General features: G+C 35.1%; 1 protein-coding gene across 1 annotated transcript in view; it reads left to right on the top strand.

Moving 5' to 3' along the window:
• The first annotated feature begins 6,231 nt into the window (after nt 1-6,231).
• LOC132750964 (protein mono-ADP-ribosyltransferase PARP14-like) overlaps nt 6,232-22,650 on the top strand; it is a 35,148-nt gene continuing 18,729 nt past the window's right edge. The window contains exons 1-13 of the mRNA XM_060741055.1: nt 6,232-6,385; nt 9,916-10,003; nt 12,461-12,681; nt 13,848-14,055; nt 14,457-14,550; nt 15,047-15,177; nt 16,033-16,293; nt 16,787-16,960; nt 17,634-17,861; nt 18,252-18,420; nt 19,568-21,105; nt 21,365-21,672; nt 22,193-22,315. Coding sequence (XP_060597038.1) covers nt 9,970-10,003; nt 12,461-12,681; nt 13,848-14,055; nt 14,457-14,550; nt 15,047-15,177; nt 16,033-16,293; nt 16,787-16,960; nt 17,634-17,861; nt 18,252-18,420; nt 19,568-21,105; nt 21,365-21,672; nt 22,193-22,315 — 3,489 coding nt within the window. The 5' untranslated portion in view covers nt 6,232-6,385; nt 9,916-9,969. The remainder of the gene's footprint in view (nt 6,386-9,915; nt 10,004-12,460; nt 12,682-13,847; nt 14,056-14,456; nt 14,551-15,046; nt 15,178-16,032; nt 16,294-16,786; nt 16,961-17,633; nt 17,862-18,251; nt 18,421-19,567; nt 21,106-21,364; nt 21,673-22,192; nt 22,316-22,650) is intronic.

Here is a 22,650-nt window from a genome sequence, read left to right as displayed (position 1 = left end):
AAAACAGTGTTCTATATTTTATCTTTGAATTAATACGACTTTATGAAAAAGAATTCATTTTGCATATCATTATGGGTACAGGAGTATAGAAGTTTAAATAACTAAAGTCTGTTATTCATCCAATTTTTCTCACAAAACACAAGTTAATGTAACTATTGCACTCAAAGGTTATTTGAAAAATCGCACGCACCGAACCTCAAAAGTCTTGATTATAAGCCACACCTGTTTGTTGCGATCTACGAATCAAATAAATGTCAACAGCATGACTTAAACTACATGCAATTAATCTGTAGAGTACATACATAATAATTAAAATTGAGCCGCGCCATGACAAAACCAACATAATGGGTTTGCAAACAGCATGGATCCTGATCAGACTGCGCGAAGGCACTGTTGGTTTTGTCATGGAGCGGCTGATTTGTGTAATATCACGTGAAGAATATTCTACCGCACAAGGTGATCACTGTTGCTTGCCGCGGCTACCGACAAAAATATGGTGCTCTTGTGAAGACTTTTGGTAAAACACAGTGATACCTATACCTTTGTGGATTATTAGTTTCAGTGCTAATAGGTTCATAAAGAATATCATATTGAAGTGCTAAAATGTATGAGAGAACTAGCCACATGGGATAACACTAAACTATCACAGTTCTTTCCTGGCACTGATAATAGAGCAATGCAAGAGATCTCATATAGCGTAAATTGGAGGCAAACATATTTCCAACAAGTTCTTGTCAATTGGAATCGGCACAGTAAGTGGCAGACAGTGCGCTTAGGAACTGGCCACAAAAATCAGTAAGTACATGCAAATATATTAGAGAAAATCGTTTTTTCAAAAGCCTATTTGCTGGTCACTTTTGATCATTTGCTTAAAGTCACAGCTATGGGTCTTATATTATGCTAATGTATGAGCTATTTTACAACGAAACAAAAACAATGGACAACAGATGATGGACAACAGATGATGAGATCCAAAAATATCAAAAGATAGCTGAATCATAGTATCCATACAAGCAAAAAAAAAACAACAACAAAAAACAACTTAGTATTGCCTATCACCGTGTATTTCTGTAACGCAGGAATATCTTGCAGTAAATGTTTCAAGTTTCAAGTTTCTCTATTCACTGTAAAATAAAAAGATATTTTTAGAACATTTTGAAAATCGAGTAGATTAAAACAACTTCTTAGAATAACATCAGTTGCCAAATATGGCGGTCAGAGTATGAATACTGATTTTCGTATATTAAACATTTCCGTTGCACAATATTTTTTTTATTTGAAACGAAAAAAAATATGAACCGTGACATGATATTTCAAACATAGTGGTCAAATTTGACATTTTATTTTTTCAATGATTCTCAAAATGCAATCTTTTCTTAATCATTCAAGACAATTTTTATTATTTTTGGATAAAGAAAACTTGATTTATGACGTATTTGAATGTTATTAGTGACGTCGTTTATTTGACGATAGTGACGACGTCATTAAAAGTACAACGTGATGAAACTGAATCATCGTTTTGCTTGACATATACTCCTTTATACATGTATCTTACTTAGTACGTAAAATTAACAACGAAGCTCGCATTTTTTATTGTTCAAGAGTACCGTGTCAATTGTAAGCCATCTTAAGTATATGTGACGACTTGTTGCACGAATATACCTATACAAGTATTTTTGTGTTTGTCAAATGAGACGCCAAGGTAACGATTGCAAATGTAGAGCATGCAGTATCCGGGTAACGTAATATTGTCTGACATCATCAGGAGTTTTCCTCAGTTACCACACCTGGCCTGCTGTGCTCGATCCTGGCAACGTGTGTTGTAGATATATCGAAATAATGATATTATGTTTTGAAGAAAAAACATATATAATACATTAATCTCATTCAGTTCATTTCATATGGAATAAAGAAAAGGAGCAAATCTGTACAATGTATATTACAATATTGAACCCTGAACTGTTGATATATAAAAATAGCTATTACTGTGTTAGTAACGCAGTAGAAATATGGTGAAAAAAATCTATATACTCAGTCAAGTCAATGGCCGCTATTCCATTAATACGTGATCAGTGGTCCGGGTCCGTCATCCGCGTACGCTACCGATTCGCTAATGAATATATTCCTTTTGTCCGTTTACAATCCGCTTCCACGACGGCATCCGCGACGTTTCGCAGGATGAGCGATTTTTACAGACGCGGACAGTCACGCACAGGTCTCGTCACGACAAAATGCCTCGAACGAAATTAAATACTTTATCAATTTTGAACGAAAATACTAAATAGGTCACGGAGAACCCATAAGTTTATGATGCACCAATGACAGATTAAAAAAACATCTGGTCTTCGGTTGCTAAAGAGATCTTATTCAAAAACCTAACTGGTATTCAATATTTTTTCCTTTTTCTTTTTACCTAATTCTTTGATGTTACAACTGGTTTTGGTATTACAATGAAATTGTATCATATTCTACAAATAATTATCCTCTGTTCGCTATACTATAATTAAAAATATATAGAAATTAATACGTACCTATGGAATAATACTCACGGACATGCACCGGACACGGATCACGGGCGCGGGTCACGGATCGCGTACCAATGGAATAGCGGCCTAAGCCTTTGCCGGCTTCATCCTTAGCTTTGCCGGGAACGACCGGGGATATACCGGGGAAGCTCCGTAGCTCTGCCGGCACACATCGGGGATGATCCGGGGTTAATATAGCCGGTAGAGCTACGGTAGAGCCCCGGTATATGCCGGCAGAGCCCCGGTAACTACAGGCAGAGCCCCGGAGGATAAAGGTAGAGCTACGGTTGATCCCGGTAGAGCCCCGGCAAAGCCCGGATCATTTCAAAAGAATAACGACAATTTGCGATGATTGCACTTGTTTGTATTAAAACCCTTCCCATTTTCCTTCTATCCAGTATGGCATAAGGATTTTTCAGAAAAATCATCATGAATTAATATTCTGGAACAATAAATATTATATTAAATAAAAATTATGTATCAATGTTATCATTTTCGGGCGTTTTCAATCCACCGGGGTTCTACCGGGGCTCTGTCTGGATCGTCCTTGGCTCTGCCGGGGCTCTGCCTGGATCGACCGGGGCTCTACCAGGGTCAACCGGAGCTCTTCCGTTGTCATCCGGGAACGACTTGGGAAGCACCGGCATGTACCGTAGCTTCTCCTGGGCTCTGCCTGTATGATCCGGAGCGCATCCTCGGGGGGGGGGGGGGGGTGGTAAGTTGGGAACTACCGTAGTGCTGCCGGGGTAAGTGTGACCGCAACAATAATTTCATCCCGGATCGTCCCGGATCATCCCGGTAACTTACCGGGATGGTCCTGGGCTCTGCCGGGAGTAAGTGAGACCGCAGCTTAAAGCTGCCGCCTCACTTACTCCCGGCAGAGCCCAGGACCATCCCAGGAAAGTTATCATACCCCGGATCATCCCCTGTTTGTGCCGGCAGAGCTACGGTGCTTCTCCGGTATAACCCCGGCCGTTCCTGGCAGGGCTTAGGATGAAGCCGGCAAAGCTATACTTCCTGGATCATCCCGGACTACCCCGGTGATATTAGATATTTTATTCCATCCGGGCTCGAATGCCGGATGTTCTCGGATCATCCAGGACGTTGCCGGCAGAGTTACGGATGTACCCCATTTTTTCCCGGTCGTACCCCGGTCGTTCCTGGATTACCCCGGACGTCTCACTTACATCCCGACAGAGCCCCGGAAGACGTCCGGGGTGATCCGGGAACGACCGGGGTACGACCGGGAACAACCGGAGTACATCCGTAACTCTGCTGGCAACGTCCGGGATGATCCGGGAACATCCGGCATTCGACCCCGAATAAAATATTTAAAATCACCGGGGTGGTCCGGGATGATCCGGGAAGGTATAGCTTTGCCGGCTTCATCCTTAGTTCTGATGGGAACGACCGGGGTTATACCGGGGAAGCACCGTAGCTCTGCCGGCACAAACCGGGGATGATCCGGGATATGATAAAACCGGTAGAGCTACGGTAGAGCCCCGGTATATGCCGGCAGAGCCCCGGTAACTACAGGCAGAGCCCCGGAGGATAAAGGTAGAGCTACGGTTGATCCCGGTAGAGCCCCGGCAAAGCCCGGATCATTTCAAAAGAATAACGACAATTTGCGATGATTGCACTTGTTTGTATTAAAACCCTTCCCATTTCCCTTCTATCCAGTATGGCATAAGGATTTTTCAGAAAATCATCATGAATTACTTTTCTGGAACAATAGATATTATATTAAAAAAAATAAAAATTATGTATCAATGTTATCATTTTCGGGCGTTTTCAATCCACCGGGGTTCTACCGGGGCTCTGTCTGGATCGTCCTGGGCTCTGCCGGGGCTCTGCCTGGATCGACCGGGGCTCTGCCCTGGTCAACCGGGGCTCTTCCGGCGTCATCCGGGAACGACTTGGGAAGCACCGGCATGAACCGTAGCTTCACCTGGGCTCTGCCTGGATGATCCGGAGCGCATCCTGGGTGGTTTGTTGAGAACTACCGTAGTGCTTCCGGGGTAAGTGTGTCCGCAACAATAATTTCACCCCGGATCGTCCCTGATCATCCCGGTAACTTACCGGGATGGTCATGGGCTCTGCCGGGAGTAAGTGAGACCGCAGCTTAAGGGGTGGAAGGCTACCCGAAACAGTTGTCACTTAAAAAAATGAGTTTAATTGCGGAATAAAGTCATCATTGCGGTGGAAAAAAATACATTAGTGCAGTTATTGTCATTGAATCGAGAAATATGCTTTGAAAAACAAGATACACAATATAGTTATAAGGAAATTTACGGAATCATAAATTAATACGTAGGCCACAAAAAATCGTAAAAGCTATGTTAACAACACTATGAGAGATATACTCTGAGTAATATGGGTTTTATATCACTAAATAGAAACCTAGGCTTTCATTTATAAGCATAAGCTCTTACAACTATTTGACTCATGCCGGATATTTCATCTGTCATGGGGGTCCTAGATGAGTCGCGTGCTATAAATTGGGATGACGTTATTTCGCCGTTGTAAATGAAGTTGTAATTTCATACGTTGCTGTATGAAAATAGTAATGATGGTGTAATGACAGAAATTTCCATGGAAAATTGTTTTAAGTCAAGAATTTAAAATATGATAGAATATGGTGGAATATAAAAGAAGAAAGTATCTAACATATGTTTGCGTGTCGGATTGGAATATCAGTCCCTCGGGAACCTGCCGATGGACGAGTCCGCTGGGGACGGATATTTCGATCTGAATCGCAATAATTATTATTAATCTCAAATAAGAACCCAAACTGTTGACAAAATAAAACGCTTAATATTTTACCGTTAAACAACAGTAATTTCTGAAACGTTAGATAAGTGGGCTTTAGAGGTAGTACGTTCGATTTCTAAATTTATTATACATATTTTAAACAATATCTCTGTTTTTGATTATCATGAAATTCTAAAACATCAAAACGATAAAGATATCAACAACGTTAAATTAAAATTAACAGCTTTCACCATAAAAGCAGAATACAAAACCTTTATCTGATCAAATCGTCCATCGCAATTGTTAATTATTCGCTGTATAGCCAAATATGTGGTAGAACAATAAAATTAAAAATCTGTGTACGTAATTCAGACATGAAATATGCTAAAATTGTATAAATACATGTCTGCGGGAAATAAACCGAATGGATAGGCAAAAACGAATTGGCCAAAAACGAACCGAGCATAATTGACCGTATTGCGTTGTAAATCTGAGATATTTGAATGTACAAGTATATTGCCGGAAGCTTACATGTATCTATAGATGTTAATGACGATATTATCAATTTGCAATTGACATGTTAATAAATACGAGTAAATCATTGATTAAAAACTTGTTCTGGCAAATGTCTGAAAATGATAGATCAAATTATTTTTCCCTGAAAAATGCACAGTGGTGATTAGAAAAGCACGCGACACATCATTAAGAAATATTGGCGTCAACTTTGACCATTATGTTGAAAATGTCATGTCATATTATCTGTGTAGTTTTCATCATTATTTTATCTTTTATTACTTCCTGATTTTGTTTAAAAAAAACCAGAATATAAGTACACTTATTGTTTTGTTAACAAGGTTTTTACAGTCTATATTGATCTCTTACAATAGATAATCGATTTATCAACCCCACAAATCAATGGGTTTACATAAAATGTACCGCAAATGATAAATTCTTTACAATTAGAACTTCATCGTAGTCTTTAAGCCAGTTTAACAGATCGATAGTGTACGTAAATTCTTACTGAGACACAATAAATTAACTTGTAAATAAATTTTAATCTATAAACGGTATTAAACATAGGGAAATTACAGCCTAACGAGTGGATAGCCGTAAGTAATAACCCATGTTTATTATTTAATGTTTTCCCATTAATTAAATAAGTCTTTGTGTATTGAATTGAAAATTTCTTTTGATTTGATTTGACAACACGTTTGCATACATTTGTTCTGGTTTTTAATTTTGGTTTGACTGTAATAAGCAATTGGGGTATAACTATAGTTTTTTCTTTTAACTTTTGTTTTATCCAATTGAAGTTATTTATATTATAATAATTTTATATTGAATTATTTAATTATCCTATATTCTCATAAAGTTAATGATTCTTCGCTGTATGTAATTTGAATTGAAAAATCTTCGTGTATTTGATTTGAGAACATTTGTTCTTTTTTCTGATAATGGCGAACAAACGTATACGCTCATGAAACAGGTTTTAGCCAAAGTATATGTCCCTGGAGGGGACTCCATTGAGAAATATTTTACATAGCGGGACAGGAATCGGTGACTTACGTACCATTTGATAAACCGTTTGACTATTTACTTGTGCGCAAGGGGCGTACGTGTCCTATAGTGGTTAAGAACGTTGTCTTCAAACCACTTGCCCCTCACCGATATGGATTGGAATCCCGACAGAGATTTTGGATTCTTTCACGTTAGGAAGCTACCCAGCTACGGAACGTCGGTGGTTCTACTTAGGTGCCCGTTCGTGCCTAAAATAATGCACGGTCTTCCTTCACTAGTAAAGATAGAACGTCGCCATATGACCTATACTGTGTCGGTGTGATGTAAAACCCAATCAAACAAATGAAACAAACTTGTGTGCAAAATTTCATACCCATCGCTCACTGCGTTTTTCCAAAATATTCATTTTTAATTGTGTACAATGACTTAACAATGGTATTTTTATTTCATATGAATAAGAAATACATGTACTTTAATTACCATTTTCAATTTAATTCTGAGCCTTTATTTTTAATCATATCTTGAATATATCTTTCCGTTTTAAATGCCCTATTCGATCTATTCAAGAAGTTCAATTTCTATGTTTTAGGCCTCAGTGGAGTTCCTTTTAAATGTTAAAGTATCAGAGCTTGAAAGTTTATCTTGTCGAAAACTTTAAGATTAACAAGCACTTCGATAGAAAATAAGGTTATCTTAAATACACAGTCATTAACCCGGTGTTCGTGTATCTCTTGAAAGTTTATCTTGTCGAAAACTTTAAACACAATGTTAAGGATTAACAAGAACATCGATAGAAAAAGATAATATTATCTAAAATACACTGTTATTAACCCGGCTAACGTGTATCTATTGAACAGATCATGATCGATTAATTGAAGCAGATACATGTAGATATTTTTTGTCATACTTGAATTCTTTTAAATAAGTTTTGCTATGGCTTTAAGATCTCACTAAAACAAACCGCAGATTACATGTTTAATATTGTTTCTCTTCAGTAAATGTTAAGAGTTGTTTCTCTTCCGTGTTTTAGTTCATTATATTCGAGCACTTCATTCTTTTCAAGATAAGTAGGCTGTAAAAATCGATTTGAAACATTCCATCAACCCGGATGTAAATATTCAATCGATTTTGTATAATTTAACGATCAATCGTACACGTTTATGAAGTCTTACGCTATTAATTCATTATCAGTAAAGTAACGAATCCCGTCAATGCCACTTTAAATGTCAAATGTCGCTTATATTATCGGTACTCGGTACGATATATGACAATGTCACACGATATATAAAATGACAATATTTAATATTTTGTTCTGTCATGGACCACGTCCTGAATAGATACGGACAACAACCTGAATAAAAACGGTCAACGAAATGAATAAATACGGACAACGGCATAAATAAATATGGACCACGACCTGAATAAATACGGACAACGGCATGAAGGACAACGACATGAATAAAAACGGACAACGGAACAAATAAATACGGACAACAGCATGAATAAATATGGACCATGACCTGAATAAATACGGCCAACGACATGAATAAATACGGACAACGACATGAATAAATACCGACCACGACATAAATGAATAAGGACAACGACATGAATAAATACGGACAACGGTATGAATTAATACGGACAGCGGCATGAATAAATATGGACCACGACGTGAATAAATACGGACAACGACGTGAATAAATACGGACGGCGACTTGAATAAATACGGACAACGTAATGAATAAATACGGACAACGGAATGAATAAATACGGACCACGACCTGAATAAATCAACGCAAAGTGTCGTACTGTTGTATCGCCGTGTTGTGTAACGTATGAAGGTGTCGCGTCTAAATATCATGTATCGACTTTAAAGCCAGGCCTCCAGATGTTAAAAATAAAGAAAAAATGAAATAAAATTTAAAGTAAACGGTAGATACTTATCTAATTAGGTTTAATATGTAAAACCATTACTGACATCTTAATTCAAGAAAGAAATAGGAGAAATAATCTATTCAATACAGTGACTTGCCACAAGTAGTGGTTCGGAAAATCCCGGGATCCGGTACGCCCGGGTCATATATCAATGTTCGTTAATGATAAGGGCCTAATCACATTTCGAGCTCATTTTGAATCGATGTATTGATCAACGTTTATACATGTATTATATAAATAATCAGGTATAATTTTAGTATCACAAATTATTTCGACAAATATCAAAACCAACCAAAGGAATTTCTTCGTTTCCCTCTAGGTTTATTACGATCCTAAATCCGTGCCTTACGGATGGCTGGTCGCGATACTGTCCTGTACAAAAAAACACGGATGAAAGAATTCCGTAGAATATTATAAGAATGTCACACGACCCTTGATATTAACAATATCTACAATCCGTTTTTTGAATAATTACAAAATGAAATCAGGGAATCTCATTAGCTCTAACCATTCTAAAATAAAATGTTAAGGACAGTTCTTACCATTCTAAAATATTCTTTTAAAGATAGCTCTAAAATAAAATTTATGACAGTTCCTCTCATTATAAAATAAAATGTGAAGGATAGTTCTAAAATAAAAGGTACATGAATGAGGATAGTTCTTTAACTTTCGGGTTGATTTGTAAATTCCTAAGACATGTAAGATCTGGTTAACCATATTATCTTCCACAAAACATTTTACAATGCGTTTAGATATCGTTACTGTAACATTTTCTATCGAACAGTTTATTTTACATAAGGACTTACTGAGTTTTTGCTCACAAGTACTTACTGGGTTATAAATTGTGTCTATAGTAATGAAACCACCAATTATTTTAAAAATCCTGTATGTTTTGATCAAAGTCGAAAACCACAATAAGTGAAATTATATTTATGCACATAATTATGCAAAATAAAACAACTTTCAAACAACGTAGAACGGATCGGGTGCCATTCAAATATGCAAAAACAGCACTTATACACTCAATAAAAGCCGTCCATTTTTATTAAAGTGTGCAGCGGTAAACATATTGCATAAAACATCATTGACTTTTAACCGGAAGTTATTATCTTGAACGCAACACTTTTCTTCTTAAAGATACGGACAAAACACATTCTCATAATCGATATTCATTTCTTTACAGCTTATAAAAGGAAATTCACAATAAAAACCAAAACTTTCCTCTAATGTATCGAGTATGGGAGCAGGAGCAGGAAAACCATCTGAAAAAGGTATGTACATTTTCTTATATTTGCAATAGAGCTGAATTAAATTTACGACACAAAATTTAATCAGGGTAGGATCTTTCACTTTCGTTTTAATAGACGCTGATCAGGGGTGTCATGTTTCTCTTACACATTCTTTAACTAGAAGACAGATAAATAGTTTTTAGCATCAAGTGCACATGTTACCTTATGACATCATGTCCGCCTTCTTGTAAACTTTATGTTAATAAGTACGTGGGCTATCCAGGAAGTTGGCGAAATTGTGCTTAGGCATTTTTGTATGATTTTTATACAGTGCCACGTATAATATTGTAATCATAGAAAATGAGTATCTTACAGCTATTGAATAATCAGAATAACAATCAAAAACGATGTAATTGATAAAATACTATAAAAAGAAGTATGCAATTAACAATCACTCGGGGCACACCAACGTTCTACGATGTCAAACAACATGCTCAACGTCGAGACAACAGTTCACCTGCTCCAAGAAGTCGCCATCAATTGCAATACATTTATGATACCCCTGAACCACGTATTATCAAAAACAGCCAAAAGTTATTTGGCAAGTTTTGACCATTATCATATAGCTTGGTTATAGTGGTTAAGATAATTCCAGGTACTTGAAGACATTTGAAACTGAGATAGTTTAAAATAAGATAAAAACCCAAAATGTTTACCACTATATAATTCAAGACATAATATGGCGCTTTTTAAATAGTGTATAAAAGTACAGTTTATAACTTTACATGTCATAAGATGACTTAATATATTGATAAATGCATAAGTGAAGTTTTGGCAAATATGTTAACAAAGATTATCACGGAAAGGTGACGTTCAAAGAACGCGGCCCCCTGTTACCTTTTTATTTTTAAGGTTTCTTAGATATTTTCATTTGCACAAAAAGGCCAACACCTGCAAAAACAAAATTTTCCCGAATTGTTAGGATTTAAACAACATCGTGAAATTGAAAATAAATAAAAGTTGCACTAATTTCTTGTAATTTGTACGAGGTATAATCAAAAGTTCCTGGCCCGATATTCTTCTAGCCACTGACATTTACACACGATACATTGATACCGATATTTTATTAAAGATCACTGACCGAGTTACTCGCGGTTTTACACATATTAAGTAAAATAAAACACACTTTGATCAGAAGTGGAGTGTGTCAATTAGACCAAATGGAGAAAGTTAAAATCAGAGCCGTCGTTAAGTACCTCTGTAAGAAAGGGATGTCCTCCAAGGAAATGAAGACTTCATGGATACACTTTGGTAAGAGCCCCCTTCCTATAGCACTGTGAAAGAATAGGCTGTTGAATTTAAGAGGGGTAGGGAGAGCATTGGAGATGCTGAACGGCCTGGGCCACAAACGTTAAACTGCCGAAGCTGTGCACAATCTGGTCATGTGCGATTCAATTTTTGGGATACTCAGGGGATAATTATGATTGACTATCTTGGGCAAGGTCGTACCATAAACGGTACGTACTATGCAGAATTGAGACGTCAGCGTTAAGAAATCGCGCATAAAAGGAGGAGCAACTGACTCAAGGCGTTCTGCTCTTGCACGACAATGCGCCAGCTCACACATCCTAAGTTGCGATGACTGCTGAAACTGACTGCTGCTTTGAAATTCTTCCCTATCCCAAATATACTCGGACGTGGCCCTCTCTGACTTCTACCTGTTTCCGAAACTAAAAACTAAGCTTCGTGGTTCTGGAAGCAATGTAGTTGTCATGAAGGCGGTCAATAAGTTCTTTTAGGACCAAAAAAAGAGAGTCCTATTGTGAAGAGTTAACAAGTTGGAGCACAGGTGGGCAAAGTACATTGATGTTTGTTTAATTTTGTTTTACGTCACACAGACACATTATAGGTCATATGGCGACGGTCCAGCATTACTGGTGAGGGTTGACCTCAGGTTCCCTGCCGAGCATTATTTCAGGCACGAACGTGCACCTAGGTAGAACCACGGACGTTCCGTAAGCTAGCTGGATAGATTCCTCACATGAAAGAATCCAAAGTCCCTGTCGGGATTGGAACCCACAGCGGTGAACGGTAAGTGGTTTGAAGTCAACGACACTAACCACTCGGCCACGGACGCCCCATTGCATTGATGTAGATGTTTAGAAAAGTAAGACCATAAGTCGGGTTCTTTGACTACCGGAAGTTCATCAGGTCGAGAACTTGGATCCATCCTAGCAATGAATTGTATAAAAAAGTGTTATTTATATCAAATATATAATGGTGCTTTAAACTGTTACTATTGTTTTCAGTTGCATGTATTCTTACACTTAGAGTGCTTTATGTGCATTTTAGTCTTTAACCCGAAAATCTACTAGATCACACAACATTCAAATGACAGGGAATAAATGACAACAAGAAACCTTTAGTCTAAAAATGATTCGGAAAATGAAATGGAAAAATTGTTATACATAAACATTTGCGCAAGTCCTTCTATTTCAGTTGACCTAGAATGTGATCCATCAGACACAAGGATAAGTGTACTTGGAAACTCGGCAAATAAAACAAGCAATGAGTTTACAGTACCTACAAATACGTTGGTATCTGGGAGCAGAATTTCTTTCGAGGAAAAGACCAAGATTAAGATAACATTTAAAGGAGGCGGTGTTTTACGTATCGGGTTAACCAGTATTAATCCGTCAGACAACGAAAACATTCTTGAGGTTCGTAAAGTTTATTCTAAAAGTGACTCAAAATGCATTTTATATGAATATAATTCTGCAATTTGTACATGAATTTTAATTATAATTTTGAAAATTTCATCGCATATTCTATTCAACGTTTAAATGTTCCTTCATTACTTAAAGTAAGAAAAGTAACTTATGTAAGAGGTATACATTATAAATATTGTTGCGGTACAAGGCCATGGCTGTATAACTGTAATTAGGCTGAACCTTACTGCTGTTAATCAAATATGCCATCAAGTAGAGTGAGGCACCTACGTGTGGTTTAAAATAACAGTTTATATCTCTTTTATGAAGTAGTATATAAAATTTTTATCGCATATTCTATTCAACGTTTAGTGTTCCTTCATAAGTTCAAGAAATGGGTAAGAGGTATACATTATAAATATTGTTGCGGTACAAGAGCATGGCTGTATAACTGTTATTTGGGCTGAACCTTACTGCTGTTAATCCAATATGCCATAAAGTAGTGTGAGGCCCCTACATGTGATTTAAACCAAATGTTTATATCTCTTTTATGAAGTAATATATGGTGTAATATATATGGTAATATATGTACATTATTTTGAATGATGGAAATCACAAAAATGGTATGTTCAAATGTTTCTTTAATTTGTCAACAAATAAAACATAAACATTTTCCTGTCGTAGAGCACTCAGCACAACAGTAACTACCATGTACTTCCCACGTAAGGAATTTCAGATGTTTTAGGTAGCAACTGTCTAACCTTTCTACAACACAATCATCTATGCCAAGTTCTATTTCTCTGGCGTACTCTATCCTCCATCTTGCAATGCCTTTCTACTATTTTCTCTTTAAAATGGCTGTTAAATCTGTACATGGGTGCACTATCACGGCTAGTGAAACCGAACTAACAAGCCAACAAAAATAATAGATTAAACAGCAAGGATGTACAAGACTTAATATAGTACGTTCAATTTCCGGATAATGTATGCAAAATGAGTTGATTAATATTTTCAGACCATACAAGATGAACTAACGTAATTCATTCTTTAAATTGATCAACACATATAAGATAGTGTGTAACGGCTACTCTTTTAACAATTTTTCAAAAAATTCATAAGAGGTTATTGTATATCTTTATCACTTTTTTATTACAAAAACTATTGCTTTTTATATTCAGGGTTCTGTATTTGAGAAGGAGGAAGGCTTTAACTCAGGGGAACAGGAAGCAGTTCGCATCTTGTACAAAACTAAATATTCTTCGTTTCGCTATGGACCAGAGGGCGATGAAATTGAGAATGACTGTGAAAATATCCCGGCAAACCTTTGGTTGTATGTTATCCATGTGTATGGGACTCCAGATGTAGAAGCCGATCTATCAGAGGAAGGTTAACATGACACTATCTATTTACAAGCATAAATAAATTGTTTTATACAGAAATCTTTTTAACCCTCAAAAACATAAAACTGGATTCCTAGTGGTAAACTGTCATAAACTGGCGCTTCCTCATGCCCTTTTTTGCTTTTGTATGCTCTTTATGGAAAGACCTGTGGACAAATGCAAATATATATTAAACATTGATCAGTTAAATAAATGAGATGCTTACTCATATTACAAATCATAATTTTTTGTTGTTACCATTATTACTAGAGACATTAGAATTCTGATGGTCCTAAAAAACTGCAATGTTGAGACGTGACGGTGTAACGCTGCTTTCATTTTGTCTAGGGTTTTAATTCGATCAGAACCATGGCAAACAATTTTAATTAGTATATGTTTTATTAAAAGAGGACAGATATGAAAAGATATTACTGTGTTCTGCCAGAAGTGGTCATGGAAGTAGTGCATCAATAGCATCAAATACAGCAAGATGCAGATTCAGGTAATGAATCGTTGTTAAACAATGTTTTGATCTTTCTTCATCTCTCGTGATATAATTTATCTAGAATTCCTAATTAAAAGAATTCTTATTAATCCAAAATTATATTAGATTACTCACATAGACATGAAATAGTTAATGTTATATTATTGTTTCTATGCCGGTACAATAAAAAGCATCAACTAACATTTATTTATATGATAATTTTGTAGTTTCATTTGTATACCACGGTATATAAACGCAATCACCTAGATGATGATGTATCATGTTAAATTTATCTTACCATAATGTGTTTCTTTTAAACATGACACTCTTGAATCAAACTTGAGTATTCAGGTTTTTCCCCTTAAAACAAGTGTGCCTTTCGTGCATTTTTACGGGCACCTAAGTAGTACAGACTAAATAAATGTTTACTTTAACATTCTTGCAAACAGTGAATGAAATGTTATTGCACGATCTGAGGAAAGAAGTGAAAAATTTGGTTCTGTTCCTTTTTCAGTAAACCTGTTGTAGCTGGTGATGTCTACCATTGCCACTGGGATATGAAACTGTTAAACGAAAATATAGCAGAGAAGCCACCATCTCATGGTTTTATGAGCCTGAAACTTGTATCGAGAAATATAAATAAAGGTTACTTGTTTGTCTGTTTGTTATTTGGTTGGTATGATTTTTGGAGATACATGTATATTGGTATAAGGTCCTAACCGGTTTACCTGGATAACTTTCCAGCAGTTGTCAAATCTTCCGCAAGTGACCGACTACTCACCCCTTACAATTGTCAAAATGGAATCTTTGTCGGTCATGCATTTTAATGAATAAGTATTTAAGATAGAATAAGACCAACCTATCTGAGATATCATATATGCCAGTCACAACGACTTAATATCAAATTATGAGGTTTTTGTCAATAAGATATAAAATAAAAGAATTTTCATCATAGGGTTACATAGTAGAAAACTCAGAAATTTGTCAGTAATCTATGCAAAGAGCAAAAAATCAATATCACTTGCATAAGTTTTTTCTTTTCAACATTCATCAAGAGCAGCTTCTAATAAAGCAAATGATGGTTAATTCTATATTTTACCATTTCTTAATTCATTGACTTTTGCAAAGATTTGCATATGTTTATGTTGACTTTATATTGTAGACATATATTATTTTCAATAGCTTAATGCTGGAGAAAAAAGATTTACTAGAGAAGCTTAAATAGTTACATAATTTATGTAATTAATCTTAAAGCGACAAAAATTTTAATATGCCAATGCAAACACTAGTATGTGTATAAATATTTTTTAATGAAAAAACCAAAAAACCCCCCCAAAAAACAACACTTTTGTAGACCTACACGTTTGCATTATTTGGTGAATATCAGATATTAAATATTTCATAAAATTCAGCTCTTAATTTTCCAGTAACTTGATATTACCAATTTTAATTTTTATTTTGACCCTCAAACCAAGTATCAATTCTCCTGGTCTTTTAAAGGTTCACCTGATGAGGAAGATGTAATATGGGAGCGGAGCAGCGCCGTCCAAGAATATCCGTTCAGTTCAGTGATCGCCTTCCGGTTAAGTTTACACGAGCGACAAGTATCACATAATTTGTTTGTTGTGTCCGTTGGAAACACGACAAAAGATGTCTTCTCGGTTAAAGGAAAACTTGATCCAGACACATTGCATTTTGAAATTGAATTTAGCAGCGGTGAAATTCAGGTTACACATGGGAGAAGATTGATAATAGCGCAAGGTACATTTTTATGCTATTTTAAGAATTTTCGTGGCGTGTGTTATAAATATAACGTTTATTATTTTAGGTTTTAAACCGTACGTTAGGCTTCAATGCGAAGATAATATACATCGTTACCTTTGTTAAACAACTGATTAACTCCTATTAGATTTAAAAGGACTTAACGCGTTACTGCACCTCAGAAAGGTCACGACATTCTACAACCGTTTATAAATTTGTTTGCAAATATGTCCTTAGAAAACTTACAGCACGAATTAAAATTTATTTCACAAAAATTCAGTAGCTATATATAACGAACTTATAAATGTCATTTTTATCATATTAAAGTCCCTGTTATTAATTTATAGTATTAATAATGGCTAGATTAGATCATGATTCTTGGAATGCTTCTATGATCATACCAATTGAAACATGAACGATTTTGAGATTTTGTGATACATTTAATTTCTAATAAAAAGAGAATTATCATCATGAATTGTTTTATTTTTTAAAGAACTAGGAAGCACTATTCTAATAAGCGGCTATCAATTTGACGACGAAGAGGCAACCATAGATGAAGCGATTACTGAAATCAGATCAAAAATAGATTTCAAACCTAGGCGGCTTCAGTATGGAAACAGTCCATCAAGTTTCGTCCTGGAATTCAATGAAAAAATAACAGATCTAAGTAATTGCATCTTATAGTCTAATAAGATACAGAAATAAAGATTTTGCAAAATTTTAAAACTCATTTGACAAATGTATTTCTTAATTGCTTAAATGGTTTTGTATTTACATAAGTTTAAAACTTAAAGCGTTTTCTTTATTTATATACAAGAAAAAGTCAAGGTTTTACCGGATGTTCATGATAATCCTTATATAAACCAATTTAGGAAATAGTACACTACTGCATGCAGTTCAGATGCACAGTAATGTAATGACGAAAGCTGCTGGTTTAAGTGATTAAACGACATTTCAATTCTAACACATGACCAAAGAAATATTTTTGTTCTACAGTCACAGTTTTCTGAAAAAATATAGTTCATAAATGGAGCGGTATTTTGCCGGAAAAAAGAAGAAAAATAATAACTCTTAACAAGTGTCAAACGATATATGTTTGACGCATGTATACAGTGATGGAACTATCAGATATGTTCCTTGAAAATATATGTGCTATGTTCAGGAACGAAATTGCGTATTTTACAGGAGTTGATTTTACAGGAGTTGAGGAGGCAATAAGAACGTCGAGAGCATTTTTGTGAAATAACACAAGCTTCAGACCGTCTTTGTTAATATTGTCTCTATAGCAAAATCTCGTTAGAAAATGCAATCTGAAATTATTTATTTTAATGAACTTTCAGGTCTTAAAGATATTCAACTTAATTTGAGGTGTAAAGGCCAGAGAATAAACGAAACAAAAAGTGTTCAAGTCCTTTTAAATGGCGCGGAAAAAATTAATAAAAACGATGTGGTAGATTTATTAGAAGCTCGTTTTACCAGGAAAAAAGCTGGTGGTGGATCTGTTAAGAGTATAGAGTTTGAAGAAGACATTCCGGGCTGTTGGGTAATCAATTTTGAAAAAAGTGAAAGTAAGTATTGTAAAACATGTAATGCCTTTGCTGACAGACTATCATAACATATTGTTCAGTTATTAATTCGGTTTTAATCGAAGCTTACTGTAAGATCTCTTAACATATTAAAAGACATCTTAAAAGAACATTATTTCCAATTTTAAAGGCACATGGAAATCTTTGAAATAAAAAAATATTATTTATAACTTGGTTTTTAAGGATTCATGTTTAATGAAAAACTATATTAAAAATAGTTGCCTTGTTGAATTATTAAGATCTATTTTTATTGAATACAAAAGAGTCTCAATATTCTTTCTGTATTATTGCATGATTTGTTGATATTCAAATTAACATAAGGTAATATGGTTACTAAAAGACATCATATTAAATGAATTGTCTAATGATTAGTTGCACGGAACGTTTGGATGAAGAACAAATACAGTTTATTTGATGATCAACACGTCAAAGCTCTTGTCCTACCAAAGTACAAAGAACTTGGATTATCGGTAAATGGTGGTAAAAAACCAACTTCAGACCTTACGCCTTTGGTTGTTGATGTAGACAGAAACAAACTCAGGTACGATACATACAATATTTTAAATATGTAAAGATTCTTGGTGGTTGTTGACAAGTGAACATGTATTTAATAGACTATTCGCATTGAAAAAGAGTTTTAAATATTTAAATAAGTTAAAATAAAACTTAAACTTATGATGACGTTGGTTCTTTACTTCAATAACGTATATATAAAATAGAATAATGCACAACGCACATTTATCAATCTAATCTTACTCCGAAATTACTAATTAAATGATTATACCTCAACTTATAATGTTGTTAAGGCTTTACTGGAATCACATTTTTTTTGCGACCACCGGTCAATTAGCCCATCGGTCAATTTGTCATTGTTCAGCGTGTCGGCTCTTTAAATTCTTTTCTTCAGACTTTGCTTGCTTGTTCACTTCAACAAGGCAATGTTCATTACAAGTATTGCCGCTGTTCTGACTTAATTCAAGGTCACTAAAGTTGTGGCCAGATTGAAGGTAAAATGTCAGAAAATGTGAATGTCCTCTCTTTAAATCATCAACCCGTTCGCGGGCTTTCTTCAAACTTAGCTTAAATGTTTATCTTAATAAGATAATGTTCAGAATCAGTATTGTACCGGCTGAATATCAAGTCAAGCTTGAAGTTTAAAACCATGCCATTGCTGTGCCGGCTCAGGTCAAGAACATGTTTAAAGTTCATAAGCTGTGTCCGCTTTTTAAATAGCTCTAACACGTTTTTCTATAAATTTGATTCAAATATTCAAATGTTAACCTCAACTTAGCGAATTACTAAACCTATACAGCGGCAGCGCTGGCTCAATGTCAACGTTACATTCGATGGTCAAATGTCAGACATTTTTGTGTCCGCTCTGTAAATGCTGTAACCCTGTAGCTAAATATGTGCAGGTTCCATTTCGCTGTGTCGGGCCCCTTGAGGTTAAACATGGGATAATTTCATGACAAACACTTGAATTCCTTACTTTTTGATTGACTTACTTTAGACAAAGCTGAAATCTTCAACTTTAAAACAATACTAGTTTTAAATGGGTTTTCACTAAATCTGGTTAACAGTCACACGTATCGATGCAATGCATTAATAACAGCCTACTTTATTGAATATAATCATATCTATTACTTTATAATTAACAACAAAAATATATAGGTTTGTTTATTAATCAGGTTTATCAAGTCAAGAAATGCAGAAAAGAAGTCGTTTGTTGATGCTTTAAATGAAAGAATCAAAGTTGACGTGCGTTGGGAGGAACAAGAAGACACCGACGAATTCGAGGATCAACAAAATCTAGTTGCTGAGGACACTTCAATAACTTTTAATTATTGTGGATCCGAGTCGGATTGGAAAAAGTCAGCAAATTGGAAAGATATAACAAAGAGAGCAGTATCAAATTATTTCAAAACGGCAATACATGTATATGAAGTAAAATTTGATTGTGATGATAATATCACCGATAAATTAAATGATCTCAGGGCACAATACGACTTTGAATTTGAGGAAGATCTTGAGAACAATTACATTATTCTATACGGGTCAAATGAAAGTAGCTTAAAAGAAGTTGCTAAAAAGGCCGAAACGAAAGCTATATTTCCAGAGATTAAAACCATATATATGGAAAACATGGTACCAAAATATTTAGCGTTAGACGCGGAAGGACTACTGAACAAGGTGAAAACCGATTGTCCTTCTACATCTTTCAAGGTGAATACGGATGAAGGAAAAATCACTTTAAAGGGTCCAACTGATGAAGTGGGTAATGCTGAGCGTTGTATACTAAAGTTAGCTTTAGAACTTGAATCTGTTGAACTGCTTATTGAAGCAGAACGTGTCATGTTTCTGCAAAAAGGAGGTCTTGAACTACTCAAAGAACAATTCCGTAAAGACAACTTAAACCATAACCTCACTTTATATGAAATGAAAAATGCAGTCATTGTTACAACTTACAAAGGAAATGAAGGTATTGAAAAGAAGAAAAAGAAGATGTTAGATGTCATTAGAAATCTTATAAAAACATATGAAATTTATGTTGACAAAGAAGAGCCCTTGAGTAATTTTGCCACAGCACAATGGAAGCAATATAAGGAAGAGATTATTGAGAAAGCAAATGGCCCCGTGGTTATTTTGGAACCAGTAAACAACCGGACTTTAAAGATTATTGGTACAGACGAAACAGTCAAAGCTGCAAAAATGGACGTAGAAAATTATTTGAAAAGTCACAAACTTGGAACAGTAACGATGCGCGTGCCAGTAGAAATTGCAATGTATCTAGATGAGTTTAAGGCTGACGATATTCGGAGTAATATCGAATGTGGAAAAGACAGCAATGGTTTGTATTCTGGGAAACTTTCTCTTAAATGTTCACCCGACGATATTAGCCGTTTGCATAAATCTATAGAAAGAAACATAACAGAAATAAAGCAACATTGGTTCGTAATGAAGGAAAAATGGATAGCAAGTGTTATCCAGGACCTTGTAGACCTGAAGACCTTATCACATAATGAAAGATTTTTATTGGATGCATATATAGGACACAGTCTTGCAGCATATGGAATTGCGGGAATTTCTGTGTTTTCTAAAAACGGAACAATCATCCAAGTCAAGCGAGGTGACATCACATTTGAAACAACAGCAGCGATAGTTCATAATACAAATGGGCATGTTAAAGCATTTGAGAAAGGAATAGGCAAATGCCTGCAAAATATTGGTAAACATACGATCTTTTTATTTTGTATAGTTTACATTGCAGGACTCTAGGATTATTCTTTGCCATATTTATGATACTTAGTACCTTAAGTGTTTATTTCTTGCTATGAACAAAGAAGACAAAATCCAAATAAAGGCCACTTTTAGATAAACTTATTTGATATAGCCAATTTCTTTTAATAAAACAACTGAACAAGTCATATGAATAAATAAAATTGACTGTTAAGAAAGTTTGATTTTTATTTCATATTACAAATAAGGTGGGACTGAAATCAGAGATGAACTTTTACGAGCTATTGAAGAAAGAAGATCAAAAATTGGCGATAAATTGATTGAGCGCATCAATACCGATACGCACGAAAGAAAGGTCATACAAGGCCAAGACAATGAAATACAAGAAAGAAATAATAAACCTTCCAACAGTGGCTTTAAAAATGGTGATATTGTATTGACGGAGTCTGGTCAACTTCGCTGTTTAAAAGTCATTCATGTATTTTCCCCAAGATGGATAGATGGAAAACAATCAGAAGAAAAGGAGATGAAGACATTAGTTCGAAAGATATTACAGGTATCAAACTCACTTAAACTAAACTTTAGTTTTTACAATATACATATATGTATGACTTTTTTAAATTTGAAAGACAAATACGTATGGTAAAATATCAAAGTATTTGATCAACGAGTTTCTTTATCAAAGTCGTTGCAACAACAAAATAACGTCATTTTAACTGAAAGGTGTGTACATCCAACATATCCAACATGATATTACTATTTCCATCCTGGCTGTTCATACTATATTTCTCAATTGGTGCTGTCAATTTTAGGATAGATATTGTTCATGTATAAACAAAATGAAAAAATGTCATGTGATATATACCAAATACACCATCTACTTATAGCGTAAATGTCGTACAGTCACATATGTCTGCTTTGGGAAACAGGTGTTCTCTTGCAGAATTTACTGTAAAGCTAAAAGAAAAAGTTAAGGACAGTTAAGTTCTGAATTTGTATGAATAATACAGATATTCCCTCTACGATAAACATAACTATATCTCAATTTTTTATCACGAAATGCATTATTTCTGCAGACATGTCAGGACAAGAAACTTGCATCAGTGTCTCTATCGGCGATTGGATGTGGCGCTGGAAAGTATCCTCACGATAAAGCAACGTCATATATTGTAGAAGCTGTTGCGGATTTTGTTGAAAATGTGAGCAGTATTCTTATTATCGTTAATGTAATATTATATTAATTTAATTTCATTCTTTAACTTTATGATCAAAAAGTGTATTTGGATATAAGGATCAAAGTTATAAGCATTAATGCTTTACACTTTTTTTGTAATGCGTTTACTAACTTTTGAGGTTACATATTAAACAGAAGATAACACCAAACGGACAAACAAAGATTTAAAACAACTTGTTGGTTCTTACTCCGTCACATAAGTTAATTGGTTGCTAATTGCCAACATCAACGATCAGTTGTAAAGTAGTGTTTATTACATAGCATAACTAGACAAGTTATGGTTGTGAGTAAAAATATTGT

This window comes from Ruditapes philippinarum, unplaced genomic scaffold, assembly GCF_026571515.1.
Source record: "Ruditapes philippinarum isolate M1 unplaced genomic scaffold, ASM2657151v2 ctg5176_1_1_1_1, whole genome shotgun sequence".
Taxonomy (NCBI): Eukaryota; Metazoa; Mollusca; class Bivalvia; order Venerida; family Veneridae; genus Ruditapes; species Ruditapes philippinarum.
Note: the sequence above shows the minus strand (reverse complement) of the source record. Positions and strands in the feature narration are given on the sequence as shown.